Source organism: Plecotus auritus, assembly GCF_963455305.1.
Source record: "Plecotus auritus genome assembly, chromosome: 1".
In the NCBI taxonomy this organism is placed as follows: Eukaryota; Metazoa; Chordata; class Mammalia; order Chiroptera; family Vespertilionidae; genus Plecotus; species Plecotus auritus.
Window position 1 is genome coordinate 63,963,223 of NC_137770.1, and position 22,436 is coordinate 63,985,658.

General features: G+C 45.7%; 1 protein-coding gene and 1 long non-coding RNA gene across 4 annotated transcripts in view; one reads left to right on the top strand and one right to left on the bottom strand.

Moving 5' to 3' along the window:
- Window positions 1-2,902: 2,902 nt before the first annotated feature.
- The window catches only part of SLC27A2 (solute carrier family 27 member 2), a 56,197-nt gene continuing 36,663 nt past the window's right edge, over window positions 2,903-22,436 (bottom strand). For 2 of the 3 annotated variants that reach the window (XM_080646033.1, XM_080646032.1), the window contains 5 exons: window positions 16,619-16,709; window positions 15,062-15,260; window positions 12,966-13,063; window positions 6,345-6,475; window positions 2,903-5,134 (listed from right to left, as the gene is read on the bottom strand). In XM_080646033.1, the coding sequence (XP_080502159.1) occupies window positions 4,958-5,134; window positions 6,345-6,475; window positions 12,966-13,063; window positions 15,062-15,260; window positions 16,619-16,709 (696 nt within the window). In that variant the 3' untranslated portion in view covers window positions 2,903-4,957. The remainder of the gene's footprint in view (window positions 5,135-6,344; window positions 6,476-12,965; window positions 13,064-15,061; window positions 15,261-16,618; window positions 16,710-22,436) is intronic. The other variant, XM_080646034.1, reaches the window with a different exon arrangement.
- On the top strand, window positions 7,005-15,156 carry LOC308236396. Its single transcript, XR_013959276.1, has 4 exons — window positions 7,005-7,180; window positions 11,667-11,828; window positions 14,153-14,345; window positions 14,931-15,156. It is a non-coding gene; the product is annotated as an uncharacterized lncRNA (long non-coding RNA).

A 22,436-nucleotide genomic window follows, 5' to 3' on the forward strand; every position in this document is an offset into this window, starting at 1 on the left:
GCCATCTTGTGTCCACATTGGGGCGGCCATCTTGTGTGTTGGAGTGATGGTCAATTTTCATATTACCTCTTTATTATATAGGATAATTACTATTGCAATAGGGAAAGAGTCTAACAGGAACTGGACTCAACTTTGACTTGTCTAGAGGTCACTGGGTATTTTAAAGGGAGAAAGAGGGCGTAGAGGGGGCACGTGGGGACTCAGTAGAGTCAGGGAAGTGAAAAACTGCAAAAAGCAAGAAGAGGGGTTTGGTCCATGTGAAAGCCACCTGGGTTTGCTCCCTGGTGCTTACTGAAGTTAGGCGCCTACCCTCCCGCAGAGACTGGGAAAGAGGGGCCCATCTTCAGGTGTTGGATAGAAGACACAGTCAGTTCTTTTGGCATCCTTGAGTTTTTGCTGGCAGGTACTTTAAGGGGGCTCAGGTCATCCTACCCTAGGACGGTGGCCTTAACTGTCAGAAACTTAGTGTTTGTTCACCTCTTTATAGGACAAGGTTGAGGCCATGTCCACAAGGGGGCGACGAGGAGCCTGGCATGGAATTTGGTCAAGGAGCGAATCTTTGTCAAGAGCTTAACATTAAAAAAAAAAAAAAAGGGTTTAACGTTTCATGATATCTGTTCCCTATCAGTGGTCCCTGAACTTTGCTGCATACTGGAATCACCTGAAATCTTTAAAAATGGGTAAGATTAATCAAGTGCAGTGACCTGCCCTAAGAAAAAATACGGAAGCCTGGCTCCCACTCTACTAAAATCTTACCTAATTGGTATGGGGTGGACCGGGCTTTGGATTTCTGACAGCTCCCCAAAGAGTTCTAATGTGCCGCAGTGTTGGGGAGCCACTGCTCTAGAGTCCCTTGCTACTCAAAGAGGGGTGTGTGGACCACAAGCATCCCCAGGTGCTGCTTCTGCACCCAAAAGCTTGGGAAGCACTGCTCTACGCCTGCGGTTCTCTAGTTGAGCCTGCGTCGGAATCACCAGCAGGATTTGCTCAAACGGATTGCTGGGCCCACTGCAGCGGTTCTGATTCAGCAGGTTTGGGGCCTGATAGTTAGCACGTCTAACAAGTTCCCAGGTGCTGCTGCTGGTCCAGGACCACACACTGAGAACCACTGTTCTACGAGGAAGTGTTTCTTCCTGTAAGTGTGGGGGGTGGGGGAGGGAGGGGGGAGCTTGGTGGGGCCAATGAGCTGGGCAACTTTTGGCATGCACTGAACCGCCCAGGCGCCAGTTTTTCTTTCATCAAATAAAGAGGTTTGCTTTTAACTTTGCTACAGCGAATGATATGTATTTGTATATCTAGAAAATAAATACGTGCTGTCAATGTGAATTTTCAAGAACAATTGCGGGCTAAAGGCGACAAAGTGCAGCTTTCTGCTGGGCCTTTCCTGGGGCTGCACTTTGAGTCCCTCCAGATCTGAGATGTGAGCCTCAGTTAATAAAATATAATCCTGCTCTGAAGAGCTGAATTACACTAAACCACACGATGTATAACTCTGGATGCTTTTTCTCTATGTCAGTGGTTCTCAAAACGTGGCAACAGCCAGGAATTTGTTAGAAATGCAAATTCCAATTCTAATGGGCCGCAGCAGTCTGTGTTTTAATAAGACTTCCAGGTGATCTCAGTGTTCCAGCTTGAGAATCACTGCTCCATGTGAACTAGAAAACTCAGATCATCTATTTATTCTCTCTGCTATGCCCCCACCCCCACCCCCGCCCCTGCCCCCCAACGCTTGCATGGGGAACCAGATATTTATCAGGGTGGCTAGATGAAAAAGCAACAAATAATTATTGGCTACTGTTTGCCAGGTACTGGGTATATAATGATGAGCAAAATAAACAGAAACTGCCCTCATGGAGCTTACAGCTTCATAAAATCATGACATCTGTGCAAAGGGAAATTGATGATCATAATGGAACAGACCACCAGCTACATATACATACTACAGCACGGCACTTGGTGTGCTCTGGGGCGTAGCAGCCACACTGACTAGGAGATCTGTATTGGCCAGTCAGCCGCCTCCCCTGTGAACAGTGCTGGAGTGATGGTGTGACACGTCCTCCCTGGTAGCTGCCTCTTTACAGACTTCATGCAGCCCCACCAACTGTAATGACAAAACAATTGCTGTTGAAAAGTTAAAACCCAAGAACAGGATCTTCCTTTTTAAAAAAATATATTTTTATTTATTTCAGAGAAAGGAAGGGAGAGGGAGAGAGAGAAAGAAACATCAATGATGGGAGGGAGTCATTGATTGGCTGCATCCTGCATATCTCCTACTGGGGATGGAGCCTGCAGCCCAAGCATGTGCCCTGACGGGGAATTGAACCGTGACCTCCTGGTTCATAGGTCGACGCTCAACCACTGAGACACACTGGCAGGACCAGGACCTTCCTTTTAGGGGTCTTCCCAGTCAACTTTCTTGAATGTCTGACCTGACTTCTTCACACTAGCACTGAACGCATCTCTCAGTCCATAGCAGGCACCCACTAAATGCTTGTAGAGTGGATGTATGATCACTTGTTGGCCTTTTGGCTAAGATCAAGTGTAGAGTGGATGTATGAGCCAGCATCACACTAACAAATCATCCCTTAGGGTGGGTCACTGCACTTGATTAATCTTACCCATTTTTATACTGGTTCTCATTAGCTTCCATTTCATGCTGATACTTCCCGGGTTTATCTCCAAATTATTTTGGTGCCCATAGCCTCTGATAAATGCACTGATTACATGTTTTCAAACATATATTTGATATCGAAGACCTGTTGAGTGATTTACATGGACATCAGCTTTTGTTTTTAAAAATATCCATTGATACTTTTAAATTATGATTTGTTCAGATATTTCTATGAGCACAATTTCTAACCCTTTTAGAAGAGAAAACATTAGTCTTCAGAACTGATTATCTGTAACAGGTAATGTTTTAATTTTGTGTACACACATGCAAACTGAGGTATGAGGATATTGTGCTGGTGCCTCTAGCCACCACAATATCTGGCCAGAATCATGAAGGTGTGGGGAAGTGGAAGGCTGAGGAAGCCGCTGAGATGTGAGTGTGAGCTGCTGGGTTCGTTGTCTCAAGATGTCGATGAATGAATTCATGGACAATTCATGGTGGGGAGGGGGTAAGCAAAGGGAAGCGAAGTTTATTACAGTGAAAGTAACAAAGTTCTTGATATGCGAGAAGGGTCCCAAAACGGGTTGCTGCGGAAGCTCACTAGCCCAGGGGTTTAAATGTCCCTGCTTTTCCCCTCTATGGCAGGCGTCCTCAAACTACGGCCTGCGGGCCACATGCGGCCCGCCGAGGACATTTATCCAGCCCGCCGGGTGCCGCTGCCTGTCCTGCTTAGCAGCCGACTTGTCCCGGGCCCGCAGTGCGCATAGGAATTTGTTCATAGTGGTTTTTTTTTCAACTATAGTCCGGCCCTCCAACGGTCTGAGGGACAGTGAACTGGCCCCCTGTTTAAAAAGTTTGAGGACCCCTACTCTATGGGCTTTCTCAAAGAAACACCAGGCATCTCCTTTAGCCCTCATCTCCCCACTGTTAGTTCCCGCTCTTGGGTTGAGGGGGAAGCGGGTACATTCTGCCTATCTTGTTCACATCCTGACCATCTGGTTTATTTCCTCCTTATCTACCATCTTCCCTACCCACGAGGCCCTTACCCTACACTGCCTGATCCCATCTAACTCCTCACCGTCAGTCTGGGAAAGAGAGTTTCTAATTGGAAAGTCTGAAATGTCAAAGGTGGACAGGCCCCAGCTGGCTCTGGTTACTGGAACACTACGTTCTGGCTAAAAGTGCAAGTGCTGACCTTTCCTCCAAAAAGGTGCCCCTTGTGACATGATGTCCTTGCTTCAACCTCTGCTTACAACCAGATCCACTTCAACAGGATTCCAGGTAATACATTGCACAATGTGAGAGTCTCAGAAACAAAGGTCACGTGGTGTCCCATCACTTGGGTTCAAATTCTCCCTGGGAGATCAAAGGCAGGGTCCTTGGGTCCTTGAACAGGCTCTCTGGCAGGAGATTGACTTTGCTATGAAACCAGCTTAGATCCGAGGGGCATGTGGGACTGGGGGTGCTAACTGGAGACCTGGGATTTACTGGGGTCACAGATATATTTCATTTGCAATACATATAAATTAAAATATTTTGAGACTTCACATTTTAAAAATTGGGAGATTCACATGTATACCCAGCTTTCTAGTTTCTGAATCATCAGAAGATTCCAGCAGTGCCTGAGCTGTATTTCCACATGATAATACGCAGCCAACTGAAGCAGAGTAGTGGCTATCCTCAAGTTTGCCACACTCATTTGGGACCTGCTTCTCTCATCCACATTACCAATGTGAATCCTGAAGGCACTTGAGTTTGCAACCCTTGATGTGACTAAAAAATATCTACCTAGCACCTTTTATGTGCCGAATACTGGTGCTATTGCTTGGTCTTCTTTAAGAACTATACAGGTGGCATTTTCTCCTTTTGGATAACGCTGATTTAGGCAGTGGCCAGATGCTATTCAGGGGGAGAGTTAGCCTTACACTGGAGCGGGATTTTCATTGGGCTGTTCCTTGGTGACACGCACCCACCCCAACCTCCCAACTCCTTGCCCTGTATTACCTATTGCCATTATTACCAGTATGAGTGAGGCACCTGGGAAAAGTTACCAATGGGACTATCAGGCTCAGGATAAAGGAAGGAGAGTACCATTTCATAAGCTGGCGGTCATCTATTTTATTACATATTAAAAAAAACCCCGCCTCTCCCTCTCTCTAACAAGCTTAGTTTGCAAATAAAAACAGTAGGGGCACACTGAAAAATAATGATCTCTAAGTCTTTTCACTTGCAGAAGTGTAGGTGTAATTTAGAAAAGGCTCCCTTAATTGGTATGCATGAAAAAATGCACCCCACAATCTTCAATCAGATTGAAGTTGGATCCGTTCAGTTTCTTTCTGGAAATATTCAGAGTTTCATAGTTTCAGCATGTATGGCATTGTAAATGTCCTCAGTCATAGGCACATACATTGCTGCTTTGTCATCCAAGAAATACAAGGCATCTTTGATGACTGCAGGGTTGAAGCCCTCCTCCACGAGGGTCACTTTGCGGTGTTTAAAAGTTCCAGTGATCTCAATGGTGTCCTGAAAAACATCAAACAACCCACATTGTTGTGGCGTTTTGCAAACAGATCAGGTGCAGGGAAAAGGGTGGAGGTGGGGCAGTGAGGCTGGCATCCCTGGCTCCCTTGAGAGCTGTGAATGCATTTTGTATGATATGGATACATCCTGTTTTCTGAAGCTCCACTAGAGGGCCCTTTGTGAAGGTAATTTTCATTCCCTTAAAGCTTTCCCCCTGCCTCACCCAAGGATGTTTATTGATTTTAGAGAGAGGGGAAGAGAAGGAGGGAGGGAGGGAGAGAGAGAGAGAAAAGAAAAAAAAAAGAAAGCCCTGACCGGAATCAAACTCGAAACCTGGGGGTATGTGCCCTGACCGGGGATTGAACCCATCATCTTTTGGTGTATGAGCACCAGCCAGGGCTCATTCCCTTAAAGCTTTAAGATGACCCGTGGGGAGTGAAATATGGAGCGCAGAGTCTGTTGCTTGGTGAGCTTCAGGTATGATTGGAATATCCTGATTAAAGGTGTGATCATCTACACAGACAACTCTATTCTTTCAGCCTGTTTGTCTGTTCCACTGAAGATCTGTTTTTTTCTTCCATTAATAGGGGATGACCTGAGGATATTTCAATTTTTATGATCTCATTGTAAAGCAAATGCCAGTGCTTTATGAACATCAGTTTTGTAGCCACAGCAATGTCTGGTAACCTAACACTTCTCAACTCTTCAGAATCGAAGAGCTCAAAGTCCAAAAGTGAGAGTGTTAAACTAACCTAGGGGTTAATGTTTGAGAAAGAAAAAAATCCCTCTAGTGGTGAGAGCTAAACCTTTGGTAGTTCCAACTGGCTAATGATGCCCATTTGAACTTCACACCATAGAAAGGTCTAGGACTCAGTGGATTTTTCCATTCTTCAAAACTGGAAACAACAAATAGGAGGGTTAGAGTATTTCTGTTTTAAGTGTCTGTCACATATCCCCAAACATAGATTTTGAGCGTTACTTGCTAATACTGTTGTTGAATGAGCTGGCCTGATCAATTTTAGGGAGAAAGGGATAAGGATTTGAGTTTCTGCTAGTTCTATTTTTCTGATATTTCTGCTTCCTTGTTGAACTTCCTGGAAAGGGTAGTGAAAATTTGGCCAATGTGGTCGCCATGGTAGAAGGGGATTTGTTGCCTAAGAGACAGGGGTCTCCATGAGAGAGGAGAATTGAGCTTGATAACAAGAGGTCTCACCTGTATCCTTAGAAACCGGGGCCTTGCATAACCAGGCAGGTAGTCGGCAATGTGCTTAAAGAGTTTCTTCCCATCAAATTCATGGCCTTCCTTCATCTTGATCGAGGCCATGCCAATTCGACCCTCGTGACCTGGAAATAACACGAAAAAATATCAGATGTGCTGTAGCTATTTTATTTATAATGCTTTGCTGTTTCCAAGAACAGTGGACGGAGGCAGCATTATGGCATATGTTTCTTTTGGAAAGTTGGAATTTTTATTTCAAATATAGGTAAAAGTTATTCTAAAATGGAAATACTGCTACTTCTACTAGCAGCTATACATTGATTGAATTTTTATTATATGCCAGGTCCTATGGACCATCTCATTTAACCGGCACAACGAACTTATGAAGAGGTTCAAAAGTTATCTCCATTTTACAGATGAAGAAACTGAAGCTTAAAGACATTAAAAGACTTGCTCAAGTTCACACAGCAAATACTGAACTGGGCAGTCTGGCTCTAGAGCCTGTGCTTGTCATCTTCACCCTTCTCAGCAGCCCACGTGAAACACTTGAGGGGGAAACAGGTCAAACTGGGGCTAAAGGAGCTTGTTTTTTTTTTGTTTGTTTGTTTGTTTTGTTTTGTTTTGTTTTGTTTTACTCCAGTGAAAGGTCCTTGCTCCACTCATGGGTAACTGAGCTCAGGTTGTTCTTCAGACTGCAATGTCAGGTCTGCTGTGCTTCTAGGCACCAACTCCACCTTTGAGACTTACGTATTTAATCAAGGTTCCTAATAGCTTTGCCTTTCTGCACGTTAGAGAAGCTGCGGGACAGGAGGAGAAGGCCAAGTGCAAGGGTGAGTGAGCTGTTGGGTGCCCTCCCACGGATGCCTTTTAGGCCCCAGAGGTTGAGCTCTCCAACAGAGAAAATGGGCCCTAACAGCTTTCTTCCCCGCCAGGCAGGGCAGTAATTTCCATTGTTTTCTGGTGAGGACAGTGGTAATTAGGTACTAATCTATCTGCTACCTGATCCAGTAGGCCTAGTGGGAGCCCAGGTCCATTTCCCTGAACTACTTAGCTGTAATCAGAGAGGGAGAGGGAACCGCCCTTGTCACCTGGGCCCCAGCTTTCAAAATCTCTCCCATGGTGACTGTGTGTTTACCTACAGCTCTAAAGGAGGCGGAAAACAAGAGGAAAAATCGAAAGAAAGAAAACGCACCCTCGTTTTATCTGCTTCTTATCTGAGGGAGGCAGGACATTTGGACCCTCTTTCTCTAGGGGTTCCTGGTAGCTCTCTGGAAGGCACCTATCTCAGGAATCTCAAATGTCTCCAATAAAACCTTTTTGAATTAAGACAGAAGCTGCTGCAACAGAAATCTTCTGGCACTCACAGGGAGGGGAAGGGGCCTGTTGGGTCTCAGGCCTCCACCCTGGCTCCTGCAGGTTGGTTTGGGCTAGTTCAGATCCAGGGGGGAGGCTCCAGTCTGCAGCAGTTCTGGCCAGGGCCTCTCTAGAACAGCTGCCCAACGTGGTAGCCACCGGTCACATGTGGCTATTACAATGAATTATAATTGAAATGAAAAATTCAGTTCCTCAGTTGCACCAGCCACATTGCAGTTGCTGGACAGTCACGTGGAGGCTACTGGGCACCACACTGGACAGTGCAGCTATAGAACACTTTGGTCACTGTAGAACATTCGACTGATAATAACAGTTGTAGAGAGCAGTTGGACAGTGCTGGTGTGACACCTAAAAAAACTTAACTCCCTTCTAAGCCTAAACCTAGAAGTTCCCTCTTTGGACCTCCTGGTCCAAAACTGAGACCTGAGAAGGCCCCGCGAGGATCCCAGAACCTGAAAGTTGGGAGAGACTCCAGAGTTCACTTCTCTAATCTCTAGAGTTCACCTCTAATTTTTCTCTGCTGTCAGAATCCTCATAGGATCCCAGGTGGACATCCTGCCTCTTTACACCCTCCAGCTGGTGGGACAGTCCCTACCTCAGGAGAAAGTCCTCTCTAGTGTTGGTTGCTCTGGTTAGAGCAGGGTTCTCAGGCTAACATTAGCCCCCTGGTCATTTCAGCCTGTTGTTTTCATTCTGCACATTGGAGCAGGATGAACACACTGGCTCCTTGTTTTATCTGATGTCTCTACCATTTAAAAACCATTAGCTTCCTTTCTTTGTTCTATATCACTGGCTGCTACACATTACTGGTCATTACAGCCACTTGAGAATTTAAAAAAAAAAAAAAGAAAAAACAAAAAAGAAAGAAAACAAGAAAATTCTGAGCTCCAAACTCGAGGTTCTGATCCATTAGACATGGGCTTTAAAAGGTTTCCCAGATGATTCTGATTGGCTAGGTTTTTGGAATCACTATGTGTCAGTGCTTTTCAAGACTTTAGTATATTTCTCTAAATTGTATAAAACATTAACTCATCACTTTAACCATTTTAAAGTGTACAATTCAGTGGCATTTAGTACATTCACAATGTTGTTCAACTATCACCAGTATCTAGTTCTAGAACATTTTTATCACTCCAAAATTAGACTTCAGTGTTTTGAAGAATCACTTAGCCCTGGCTGGTGTGGCTCAGTTGGTTGAGCATTGTTCCATGCACCAAAAACGTTACCAGTTTGATTATTGGTCAGGAGACAATCGACTGATGCTTCTTTCTCACACTGATGTTTCTCTCTCTCTCTCTCTCTCCCCCTCCCTCTCCTTTCCTCTCTCTAAAATCAAAACAGTCCTATCTAATAAAAGAGTAATATGCAAATTAACCACCACTCCGCGACACCCACAAGCCACGCCCACCAGCCAATCAGGAGTGAGTATGCAAATTAACCCAACCAAGATGGCTGAGGCCACAGAGCAAGCAGGAGGTTTGGGTTTCCCTGGCACTGGAGGAAGCCAAGCTTTCCACACACCCTGGCCGGCCAGGCCTCCACTCAAGGCTACAAAGTTTCAATTATAGCAGATAAATAAATCCCAGATACCAGGGCCTCCGCTTGGGTCGCCAGGGGTCATGGCCGGCCTGCAAACCACCACAGGCCCCTTGCCCAGGCTGCCCCACACCCCAAGGGAACCCCCACCCTGATCCGGGAAACCCTTCAGGGCAAACCAGCTGGCCCCCACCTGTGCACCAGGCCTCTATCCTATCTAATCCTATCTAATAAAAGAGTAATATGCAAATTGACCATCACTCCAATACACAAGATGGCTGCCCCAATGTGGTCAAAGATGACTGCCCCCATGTGGACACAAGATGGCCACCACAAGATGGCCAGCAGGGGAGGTCAGTTGGGAGGAACCAGGCCTGCAAGGGAGGGCAGTTGGGGGTGATCAAGCCTGCAGGGGAGGGCAGATAGGGGTGACCAGGCCGGCAGAGGAGGGAAGTTGGGGGTGACCGGGCCTGCAGGGAAGGGCAGTTGGGGGGGACCCAGGCCTGCAGGGGAGGGCAGTTAGCGGTGACCAGGCCTGCAGGGGAGGGCAGTTAGCAGTGACCAGGCCTGCAGGGGAGGGCAGTTGGGGGTGACCAGGCCTTTAGGGAAGGGCAGTTGGGGGCAATCAGGCCAGCAGAGGAGGGCAGTTTGGGGTGACCAGGCCTGCAGGGGAGTGTAGAGGGCTGCCTGGGAAGGCACATGGGCATTTCTTTAAATTGTTGTCAGCTGAGCCCGAGGCGACTGGCAGAGCTGTGTCTCGGTTACGCCCTCCCCAAGAAGGTGGGGGGTGTTATCAGTACTGACTTTTTACCTTTGTCCAGGTGCTGGGGAGCGGGCTTTGATATGTAAATCCAGGCAAGCACCAGGAATACTAGGGCCTACTCAAGAATGCAAATAAGCTCCTTTGATCCTAAGTTTTGGTGATACTTCCTGGTATTTGGGGGTATAAAATAAATGTGCTGCATGGGCTTCGGGGTCCCTGCCTCTCCATCAGAGAGGATGGCATCCCACGTGGCTCCCAGCTTTGCTTCTATTTCTGCCTCTTGTCTCTTTCTTTCTTTTATTTCTTAATCCCCAGCTCCTCCACTCAGGAACCGGACCTGTTCCTTTTCCGTGCTGGACGCGGAAAAGAGAGAACACCTCTACAGGGGAGGGCAGTTAGGGGTGACCAGGCCTGCAGGGGAGGGCAGTTAGGGGCAATCAGGCTCGCAGGGGAGCAGTTAGGCATCAATCAGACTGGCAGGGAAGTGGTTAGGGGGTGATTAGGCTGGCAGGCAGAAGCAGTTAGGGGAAATCAAGAAGGAAGGCAGGTGAGAAGTTGGAAGCCAGCAGTCCTGGATTGTGAGAGGGATGTCCGACTGCCCGTTTAGGCCCGATCCTGGTGGGGCTTGACGGGGCACCTCAAGGCCTGCTACCCGTCCTGGTGCTGGGCTAGGGGACCTCAGGCTGCTCCCCCCGCCTCAGCGCCAGGCCGGGGGAACCTCAGGCTGCGCCCCCCCCCCCCCACCCAGCAGGGCTTGACAGGGGACCTCAAGGTGCACCCCCAGTGCTGGGTCGGGGGAACTCAGGCTGCACCCCCCGCCCAGCGGGGCTTGATGGGGTACCTGAGGCTGTGCCCCTGCTGCTGGTGGGGCTTGATGGGGAACTTGAGGCTGCGCCTCCCTCCTGGTGCTGGGCTGCGGGACCTGAGGCTGTGCCCTCCTGCCTGGCAGGGCTTGATGGAGGACCTCAGGCCATGCCCCCCACCCAGTGGGGCTTGATGGGGAACCTGAGGCTGTGCCCCCCTCCTGGTGCTGGGCTGGGGAACCTGAGGCTGCACCCCCTTGCCTGGCAGGGCTTGATGGAGGACCTCAGGCCATGCCCCCCGCCCTGGTATGGGTTGGGGGACCTCAGGCCATGCCCCCCGTCCTGGTGCTGGGCCAGAGGACCTGAGGTTATGCCCCCTGCCTGGCAGGGCTTGACAAGGGTGGGACTGGCCGAGTCTGGATCTAGCCCAATTGGGTGGGGGGCTGGCCGGGTCTGGGTCTCACGCGATTTTGAGGCACATGTGGGTGGGCGAGGACTTGACTCTGGGTCCCGTGGTGCACCCCAGACTCTGACAGGAGGAAGGTTTTCATATACATTTTACTAATTTTCTTTCATCTCTGACACTTCTATTATAGAGAAAGGGCAAATAGCAATATTAAATTATTTCCTCTAATTAATCCCCTTTTAATGTGCACAAATTTCGTGCACCGGGCCACTAGTTTTTAATAAACTCCCGGGTGAGGAGGATGGTGCTGATGGCTCAGGGGTCCCACTGGTCCTTCCATTCCACTTCCTAGATTCTCTCACCTTCTCCTACACATTCTTTTGTGTTGTTACTGTTTTAAAATTCAGCATATAAAAGTGTGTGCAACATTCCAGGTGGGGTCTGCGAGAGCCCAGTGTGGTGTGATGGCTGACAACCATGCTTGTGCTAATTCAGCCTGAGGTCCAACATGAGAAGTATTCTACAACTCACGCTCTGTGACCCGGGTGTGGCTACACTTCCCATTGTGTTGCTGCCACGGGGTTGGAGAGGAACAGGTAAGAGAAAGTCCTGAATATTCTTTAAGAAATAAAAGGGCAGTGCAAGGTCACATGTAACCGTCACAGCTCAGGGAAAGGGGACTTTGGGGTTTTCATTTTGAATGTAGGTGGAATCCCAAACCCTAAGTTCTGGGGGAGTACTAACACCCATAGCATCTCATATTTGGACAGTGATATAGTGTCTTCCCTGACATCTATATATTTAAAAGCCTAAGTGACCTTTATGACCAGATGACCGGCCAGTAGCTATGATGTGCACTGACCACCAGGGGGCAGATGCTCAACGCAAGAGCTGCTCCCTGGTGGTCAGTGCACTCCCACAGCCAACCTCCCACGGCCGGCCAGCCTCCCATGGTCCCTTCCCCCAAGCCAGCCCTGATTGACCCCGATCACTGGCCAGGCCGAGGGACCCCACCTGTGTACAAATTCACCGGGCCTCTAGTCTATAATAAAAATGATTTCTCCTCATGACAACCCTCACGTACAAATATATTTTTACTATTTATGTCATTGAAATGAATTAGTTTTCTCTAGACAATCTTCATGACAGGACTGGTATTATCCCTAATTTTAGTGATTTGCCTGAAGCCAAACAGCCAGCAGGTATTGGAGCCAGGACCCCAAATCAGACGTGGGCACTCCCCATGCTGCTGGCAGAAGCAGGTCTATGGAAGAAGTCTCGGTGACACTGCTCCACGTCATGATTCTGAAACTCAGTCGGGTGGGCTGAGTGGGTCAGGGACCTGCTTTAAAAGAAGAGTCTGGACAAAACCAGCTGCTTCCCAATTTCTTCTCTTAGCAACTGCACTTGCTTTTACTTGTGTCTCACATCCCATCTCCCAGCTCTCCAGTGTGCCGCATTTTTTCTTGAGGAGTGCCAGATGCAGCATGGGACCTGGAGAGATGTGGCTTATCGGGAAGCCCAGCTGGGGAGCTGAGCCACAGAGGAAGGCCAGGTTCAGGTGTACTGACCAGGCTGATTTAGAAAGGAACATAAGCCACACATAGCCCCTTACTCAAGTGGCTGACAGAGTCGTTTGATTCTCCAGCCGACAGGAGAAGGCAATGACATGCCTTGCCCTGGGGTTAAAATGATATGGATTTAGGCATAGATTTAGAATATCTCATGCATACCTGGCACAGGCACTCCATAAACATTTGCTTCTTGGACAAAGTCAACCAGTCCCAGTGTGTCAGCAACTTCAGTGGTGGCCACATTTTCTCCTTTCCACCTGGAAGAAAAGGTGAGGTTAGCAGAGGTCACAGGTGGTCTCTGGCTCAGGATGCGATGACAGGGAGTAGCTGGTTCCCTCCAGACCTCTGTGGGGTGGCTGCACTCTATACCTCAGCTTGGTCCCCAAATTCCCCGACTTCATCATGGGAGAGGCATCCTGCTTGAGGAACAAAAGACAAAGGCATACTCCTAAGTAATAAAATGTGGAATTTCAACCTAGCCACATGAAACATGACTTACAGAATGATATTGTTCTAATGTCAAAACACAGACTTGGCCTAAGAAAGGCACTGGAAATAAAAAGTAAACCATTAATGGCCCTAGCCGGTTTGCTCAGCGCCAGACCTCAGACTGAAGGATGGCGGGTTTGATTCCAGTCAAAGGCATGTGCCTTGGTTGCAGGCTCGATCTCCGGCTCCGGTTGGGCTGTGTGCAGGAGGCAACCAATCCATATGTCTCTCTCACTTTGATGTTTCTCTCTATCTCTCCCCTTCCCTTCCACTCTCTAAAAATCAATGGGGCTGAAACCGGTTTGGCTCAATGGATAGAGCATCAGCCTGCGGACTGAAAGGTCCCAGGTTCGATTCCGGTCAAGGGCACGTACTTGGTTGCGGGCACATCCCCAGTAGGAGGTGTGCAGGAGGCAGCTGATCGATGTTTCTCTCTCATCAATGTTTCTAACTTTCTATCCCTCTCCCTTCCTCTCTGTAAAAAATCAATAAAATACATTAAAAAAAAAGATAAAAAAAAAAATCAATGGGGAAAAACCATCCTCAGGTGAGGATTAACAAAAACCAAAACAAAACAAAAACCCATCAATGACTTTTTGCTGTATGTAGGTCTCTCCCTTTCCTCATTCTCTAACTTTGGTTGCTATTTCATTCAATTAGTGAACTTCTGTTTAATTAAAGTCCATATTTGTATTTCAGGGTCTCAGGGCAATGAGAAAGCTCTTAATAAGATAAAATACCATACTTTATTTGCAAGGAGACTATAATGTTAGTGCCCAACCAAGTGCTATTTTTCACTTCATAAAGGTTTTTTTTTTTTTTTTACATTAAAACATTTTTTTCTTTATATCTCTTAGAAGTCGATTTTCTCCTGACCGGAAATCTTTTCAGTGACATGAAGGTGGCATAAAATAATGACAGGGATCCTGAGTTACGGAATATTACAGAGGGAAGAAACAATGAGGATCATTGGGACCCTCCTTTCATGGATGAAGAAACTGGGTCGAGAAAGGTTACCTGCCTTGTTAACACAGATGTTCAGGGGCAGAGGTGAGTCTGGGAACTCTGTTCTCATTCAGATCCACACTTTTTCTACTCCAATATACAACTTCCATCCCTTCCTCATTAGTTCATACAAAAAGTAATTATGTGTGTCAGGCACTGTGCTGGGAGCGGGGGCCTGGCCTCAGGGAGTTCATGAAGGAAGATGATTAAGCAAGTGTTATGACGCTGGAGGACCGTGCTGTTGTTGGGAATTCATTTCCTGATCTATTATCATGACTTTCAAACTGTTGCAGTGTCTTGGGGGTTCTGTGGGGAACCACCTGGCTGTGGATGGAGTGTAAGAGGGAGGAAAACAGGTGGGGTTCCGAATCCCTCACCTCCTCTTCAACTAAATAAGCTCCACCTTAATTTGCATTTGATTTTAGCTGAAGTAAAGCCCCATAATTGAAAACTGAAAATCCCTGGCTGTCCTATGAGTGACCAGTAATAATGAAGGAACTAGACGGCTATTGAGACGCATACTAGTATATACACTAAGGTTTCCCACCTTACTTTCATCTGGTGTTGCTCAACCAAGTTAACTGTGCATTGAAGAGTGACCCCTCAGATATTTTGCTCCTTTTTTTCTAGGAATACAGGAGGTTGAATTGACATGCTAAAGAGATAGAAGAAAATGGAGTACCATAACCAAAATGGAATGGGATTTCAATTTAGGAGTACGCCAAATTGTGCATGTTTCTCCATAATTCAGAGAAACCCACCGGAATGTATCGCCAACTCTGTCATGGAAGTAGATGAAATTGTCATGGTCAATTATTAAGAGATCTCCACTGTTGAAATAGACATCTCCTTTCTTAAAGACGTCTCTCAGTTTTTTCTTTTCTGTCTGAGTTTTCCCTCCAGCATAGCCACTAAATGGTGTAAGTTGTGTGATTCTGCAAACTAGGAGTCCAACTTCACCTAAGACAGAAGAAAGTACATTGTTATTTTATGAGCTTGCGGTGGGCACATTTTATTATTAACCTCTTAAATTTGATGCTATGCAACTCATTAGCAGCAGGCTGGCTACGCATGTGCATGTATATTCATATACATCATATACACACATATACATATACTATGTGCACACATTACTCTATATGGCCACACATTTGTAATTTTTAAATGATAACCTTTTACTGAATAATGATTTATACACATAATAAAACAAATGAATAGTAGTTTAAGCATAAAGGTAAAGACTCCCAAAAACTATAGTTTTGCAACCATCCTATCTAATAAAGAGGTAATATGCAAATTGATCATCACTTCAACATACAAGATGGCTGCCCCCATGTGGACACAAGATGGCTGCCACAAGATGGCCAGCAGGGGAGGGCAGTTGGGGGCAATCAGGCCTGCAGGAGAGGGCAGTTGGGGGCAACCAGGCCTACAGGGGAGGGAAGTTGGGGGGGGACCAGGCCTGCAGGGGAGGGCAGTTGGGGGCAACCAGGCCTGCAAGGGAGGGCAGTTGGGGGGGACCAGGCCTGTACGGGAGGGCAGTTAGGGGCAATCAGGCCAGCAGGGGAGCAGTTAGACGTTGATCAGGCTGGCAGGGGAGTGGTTAGGGGGTGATCAGGCTGGCAGGTAGAAGTGGTTAGGGGCAATCAGGCAGGCAGGCATGCGAGTGGTTGGGAGCCAGCAGTCCTGGATTGTGAGAGGGATGTCTGACTGAGATCGGGCCTAAACAGGCAGTCGGACATCCCCCGAGGGGTTCCAGATTGGAGAGGGTGCAGGCTTGGCTGAGGGACAACCCTACCCCCTAGTGCATGAATTTCGTGCACCGGGCCTCTAGTAATTATATATCCCTTCCCACAAAATGCTAACCTCACAATCAAGAAGTTGTTAAGCTAGGTTTCAAACTACAATTATGTTACATGCAGTGGTTAAATTAGTATCTTTTGGAGTTTCTGTAACTATTTCTGAGTGTACAAAATAAATCTCTTTTCCCCCTCCATTCTGATAAATTTTTCAGGTGTTCATTTTAGCAATGATATGTTAGTTCTTAACAGTCATTTAGTCAAGGTAAGAAAATGACAGCGTAGGCCCTGGCTGGGCACTCACTCACTTGGCTAGAGCCTCATCCCCATATGCCAAGGTTGCAGGTTCAATCCCAGGTCAGCGTACATACAAGGATCAACCAATGAATGCATAAATAAGTGAAACAACAAATACTTCTCTCTCTCTCCCTCTCTCTCTCTCTCTCTCTCTCTCTCTCTTTCTCAAAATTAAAAAAGAAGAAGAAAGTGAATGGTTAATTGAACAAAAATCCACTGTACCTTTGGGAACTTTGATGCAATATCCATTTTCATCTCGGACAGGTTCATCTTTCTCCACATCATATTTAATCAGCTCATAAGATACAACTTTCTAGCGAAATTAAAATAGATCATTTTGAGCATACATTTTCACATTTTTTCTTTTTTATTGTAGTACTGCATGCATAAAGTATATAAAGAATACCTATCTTAGGTGTATAGCTTGGTGAATTTTATAAGTATGTACACCCATGTACCTACCACCCAGATTAAGATATTAAATATTTTCATTACCTTAGAAAGTTTCCTCCTGCCCCTTCTGTCAAGTTAACTACCATTCTGACTGTTATCACCATCAAGTAGTCTAAACTCTCAATAAAGGAAGTAAATATTTGCCTTTGTGTCTGCTTCTTTCACTCAACACACTGCGTGAGACAGTCATCCATCCATGTTGGTGTTTGTTTCAGTGGTTTTCCTTGTATGAATATACAGCAATTTATTTATCTATTCTCCTATTAACAGGCATTTGAATTGTTTCAGTTTTGGACTACTAAAAATAAAGCTGTTATGAACAGTCTCATACACATTTTCTGGTGGACATATCACAAGTGCATTTTAAAAATCTTGTATAACCTTAATGTGCCCCTGTTGTATATTTTACATTTCCAGAGACATGCTCTCCATTATATTTAAGGTTCAATAGTACAATTACTTCATGCCCATGGCTATAAAATAATTAAAACTCCATCATGTTTCATATATACTATAATTCAATGGCATAAAAATTTTAATTTATATAATTTAGTAAGGGCAATAAGTGCATTATTTTCTCTGTTAACAGATATGTACAAATATGACAGTATTAGATATAATTATCACGCATAATTACTGTGTCCATTTCAAATTTAAATTCAAATCTATATGATAAATTAACCAATTATGTGTTTTGGCAGTAGCAGATAAGCATTAAAAACCAAGTGGCATTCATAGTCAACAAATGTAGATCTTTTTTATATGCAAGAATGTGCAAAAAACAATAGGGGCGGTAACTCACGCTTCTTTCCACATCAATTACAGGGCCATCTCCCTCTCCTCCTTTTTAGTTTTAAACCATAGATTTGTTTAAACTAGAAAAACTGACAATAAAACACAGCAATCAATGGATGTGATACAAAGAACGAGTAGCATACAGCACCAACTCCTAAGGTCCTTACATGTGGTTTGTTTCCTTGTAACTCATCATAACAACACAGACAGCTTGCACTGTGCCTCGGCCCAGCTTTGTGCCCTCTCCTGTTCTGAACTGCATTTAGCCTGTGTCTTCAAGGTCTGGGCTAGTACAGCTTGGACTGAAACTAGCGAAGACAGACCTCTCCCAGTGTGGGGTGGGACATCGATTCTCAGTCTCTAGTGGTGGTGCCCAGCAGAATTGTCTATGATGATGGAAGTATTCTATATCTGTTCTGCTCAAAATGGTAATCACAAAGTATGGCTGCTGAGCACTTGAGAGGTGGCTAGAGTGAATAAAGAACTAAATTAAAATTTTATTTATGCAATTTAAGTTTACACAGCCACACTTAGCTGGTGGCTACCGTCCTGGATGGCCCAGGTGTGGAGGACAGTGGAGAGACCTGTGCAGTATAGGTTTAGGTTTGGCTGTCATTGTCAGGGAGGTTTCTTGGACTCGGGAATGCCTAGAGACCAGGCCAGAACAGAAGGAATGGAATGAAAATTATCGTAACAGCTAACAATTATTCAAGACTATTATGTGACAGGCATTCGGGCTATATCCTCTAATGCAGTGGTTCTCAACCTTTCTAATGCCGCGACCCTTTAATACAGTTCCTCATGTTGTGGTGACGCCCAACCGTAAAATTATTTTCGTTGCTACTTCATAACTGTAATTTTGCTACTGTTATGAATCGTAATGTAAATATCTGTGTTTTCCGATGGTCTTAGGCTCTACAGCAGCGGTTCTCAACCTGTGGGGTCGCCTAAGACCATTGGAAAATACAGATATTTACATTATGATTCATTAACATTAGCAAAATTACAGTTATGAAGTAGCAACGAAAATAATTTTATGGTTGGGGGTGACCACAACATGAGGAACTGTATTAAAGGGTCGCGGCATTAAAAAGGTTGAGAACCACTGGTCTAATGGTCTTTTCATAAATTATTGAACTGAATCCTTTCAACAACACTTTTCCTTTAACAACACTGAATTTGGGCCTGGCACTGGGCTCTATATTTTCTCTTTTTAATCTCTGTTTTACAGATGGTGAATTGAGGTCTAAGGAACATAAAAGTGATTTGCCCTGGGTCATTCAGCCAGTATATGACTGTGCTGGAATCTGATCTCTAGAGCTAAATCTCTTATGCTCATGCATCACTGCCCTCTGTACTCTCCTGGTCAGTCCCTGGAGACACAGGTTACTTGGGAGCTCTGGGTGGCTGTTTTGGCCAGGATAAGTTACCAGAGGCATAAAGACAGCAGTCACTGCTCAAGCCAGTGGAGGCTCAGCATTTGTGGAATCTTCCTGAGATTTTGAAGAATAGGTGGTCACCTGGGAGACTGACTGCTTGAGCACAAAAATGGCAAAGAGATTGTCTGGAGATCCCAGGCAATAAAAGAGACTTGTGGCTTAAAAATAGGAAATGTCAATCATATATCTGATAAGAGGTTAGTATACACATATGAGTTGGCTTAAACACAGGAAATGTCAATCATATAACCGATAAGAGGTTAGTATCCAAAATACATAAAGAACTTATACAACTCCATAGCAAAACAAATAATCCAATTAATAAGTAGACAAATAATCTAAATAGACATTTTTCAGAGAAGACATATAGATATGAAAAGATGTTCAGCATCACTAATTATAAGGGAAATGCAAATCAAAACCACAATGAGATAGCACCTCACTTCTATTGGAATGGCTACTATAAAAAAGACAAGAGCCTGGCTGGTGTAGCTCAGTGGTTGAGCGTTGGCCTATGAACCAGGAGGTCATGATTCAATTCCCAGTCAGGGCACATTGAGGGCTCGATCACCAGTAGAGGGTGTGGAGGAGGCAGCCAATCAATGATTCTCATCAGGCAGCCAATCAATGATTCTCATCATGTTTCTATCTCTCTCTCCCTTCCTCTCTGAAATCAATAAAAGAATATATTAAAAAAGAAATAACAAATGCTGAAGGGGGTGTGGAGAAAAGGGAACCCTTGTGCACTGTTGGTGGGGATGCAGATTGGTGCAGCCACGATGAAAAACAGTATGGAGTTTCCTCAAAAAATTAAAAGTGGAACTACCATATGATCTAGCAATTCCATTTCTGGGGTATTTATCCAAAGGAAATGGAAACACTAATTAGAAAAGATGTATGCACCCCCATGTTCATTGCAGCATTACTTACAACAGCAAAAACATGGAAACAACTTAGATGTCCATTGATAGATGAGAGGATAAAGAAAGTGTGGTGTATATACAGTGATGTATATATACAATGGAATATTATTCACCCATAAAAAAGAAATCTTGCCACTTGCAACAACATGGATGAACCTTGAGGACATTATGCTAAATGAAATAAGTCAGACAGAGAAAGACAAATACCATATGATCTCATTATATGTTGAATCTGAAAAAAGAATGAATTCATATATTTATAGAACAGATTAGTGATTGCCAGGGGTGAGGAGTGAAGAACAGGTAAAAATGGGTGAAAGTGGCCCTGGCTGGTGTGGCTCAGTTGGTTGGAGTGTCATCCTATACACTGCAAGGTTGCGGGTTCGAATCTCAGTCAGGGCACATGCCCAGGGTGCAGGTTAGATCCGGTTGGGCATGTACAGGAGGCAATCGATCGATGTCTCTCTCCCTCTCTCTCTCTCAAATCAATAAAAACACATCACTGGGTGAGGATATGCTTAACTTAAAAAAATGGGTGAACATGTTTAAAAGATAGAAATTTCCAGTTATAAAATAAATAAGTCCTGGGTATGTAATGTACAGTATGGTGACCATCTATCCTATATAATAAAAGGCTAATATGCAAATTATCCCCTCAACCGGGAGTTTGACCAGAAGTTCAACCAGGGGGCGGGGCTGGCCAGCCAACCATTCATGGCCCCTCCCCCCAGCCAGCCCAGCCTGATTGGGTTGAGCCGGCTGAACCCCACCTGTGCACGAATTTGTGCACTGGGCCTCTCTCTCTCTCTCTCTCTCTCTCTCTCTCTCTCTCTCTCTCTCTAAAAGCCTAAGTGACGGTCTGACCATCTGACTGTCCAACGGGTAGCTATGATGTGCAATGACCACCAGGGAGAAGGTGCTCCAACCAGTAGCTATGACGTGAACTGACCACCAGGGGGCAGATGCTCAACGCAGGAGCTGCCAAGCTGCAGTGACTTGGCAGCTGTGGTTCTTGGGTGACGCACCTGGAATAAGAGAGGAGGGAGCCTGATTCCGGGGTGTGTCACCTGAGAACCACCCTCTCTCAATCCAGGACCGCTCGAGGGATGTCAGAGAGCCAGTTTCGGCCCAATCCCTGCAGGCCAGGCTGAGAAACTCCACCTGCCAGAGGGACCCTGCTCACTCTGCAGATGCCCTTTGAGCCACAGTGTTGCCCCAGGTGTGGCTAGCTGGGGAGGGACCATGGGAGGTTGGCTCCAGGGTGTGTCCAGCCCACCTTGCTCAGTCCTGACCTGCTGGTCACCTTCTAATTAATTTCCTTTCAATGTACACGAATCCGTGCACCAGGGCACTAGTAGTTAATAATAGTGTGTTGCATATTTGAAAGTTGCTGAGAGAGTAGATTTTAAAAGTTCTTATGACAGATCGGGCCAGTGTGCTCAGTGGTTAGAGTATGGCTTGCTCACCGAAGGGTCGTGGGTTTGACTCCCAGTCAAGGGCATGTACCTGCGTTTCAGGGTTGCTCCCCACCCCTGGTGGAGGTGGCTCTCTCACATAGATGTTTTTCTCTCTCTCCCCCTCTACTTCATCCTCCCCTTCCACTCTGTTTGAAAAAGCAATGGAAAAAATATCCTCAGGTGAGAATTAAAAAAAGTTCTTATCACAAGAAAAAAAATGGTAGCTATGTGAGGTGATGGATGTTAACTAGATTTATTGTTGTGATCATTTTGCAATATAGACAAATATTGAGTCATTATGTTGTACACCAGAAACGAATATAATGTTATATGTCAATTACATCTCAATTAATAAGAAATATCCTTTTAATGCAGTTACTAGAACACAAACCTTTTAAGATAATGCTTCTTAACTCTGGCTGCAGAGCTTTCAAAAAACACTGATGCCTGGGCCCCACCTCAAGACGTCTGCATCCAAAGCTTAGGGGCTGAGGCCCTGACCCTGTATATGTAAAAAGTTCTCCAGATGGTAGTAACTCACAGCACAATGAAATGGAAATACCATATTTCACCATTTCACACAGTATGGTAAATTTATGGAACTGGTAATGTTCAGGTGTTTTATCATATCTACACTAATAAAAGAGTAAGATGCAAATTGACCGTACCTTCGCGACGCCCCACCAGCCAATCAGGAGTGAGTATGCAAATTAACCCAACAAAGATGACAGGTTAATTTGCATACACAGGCACCAAGTGGTGGGGGGTGGGATGGGGCAGGACGCAGGCATTCCACACCTCCCAGCTGCTCCAGGCCTCTGGGCATGTGAGAAGGCAGAAAGGTGGCTCTGGGCCCGAGCAAAAAGGCGGCTTCGACCAGAGCAAAGGTGGTGCCGGCAGCCAGGGGAAGGAAGGCCCATTCTTGCACGAATCTTCGTGCATTGGGCCTCTAGTACACATATAAGTGACATAG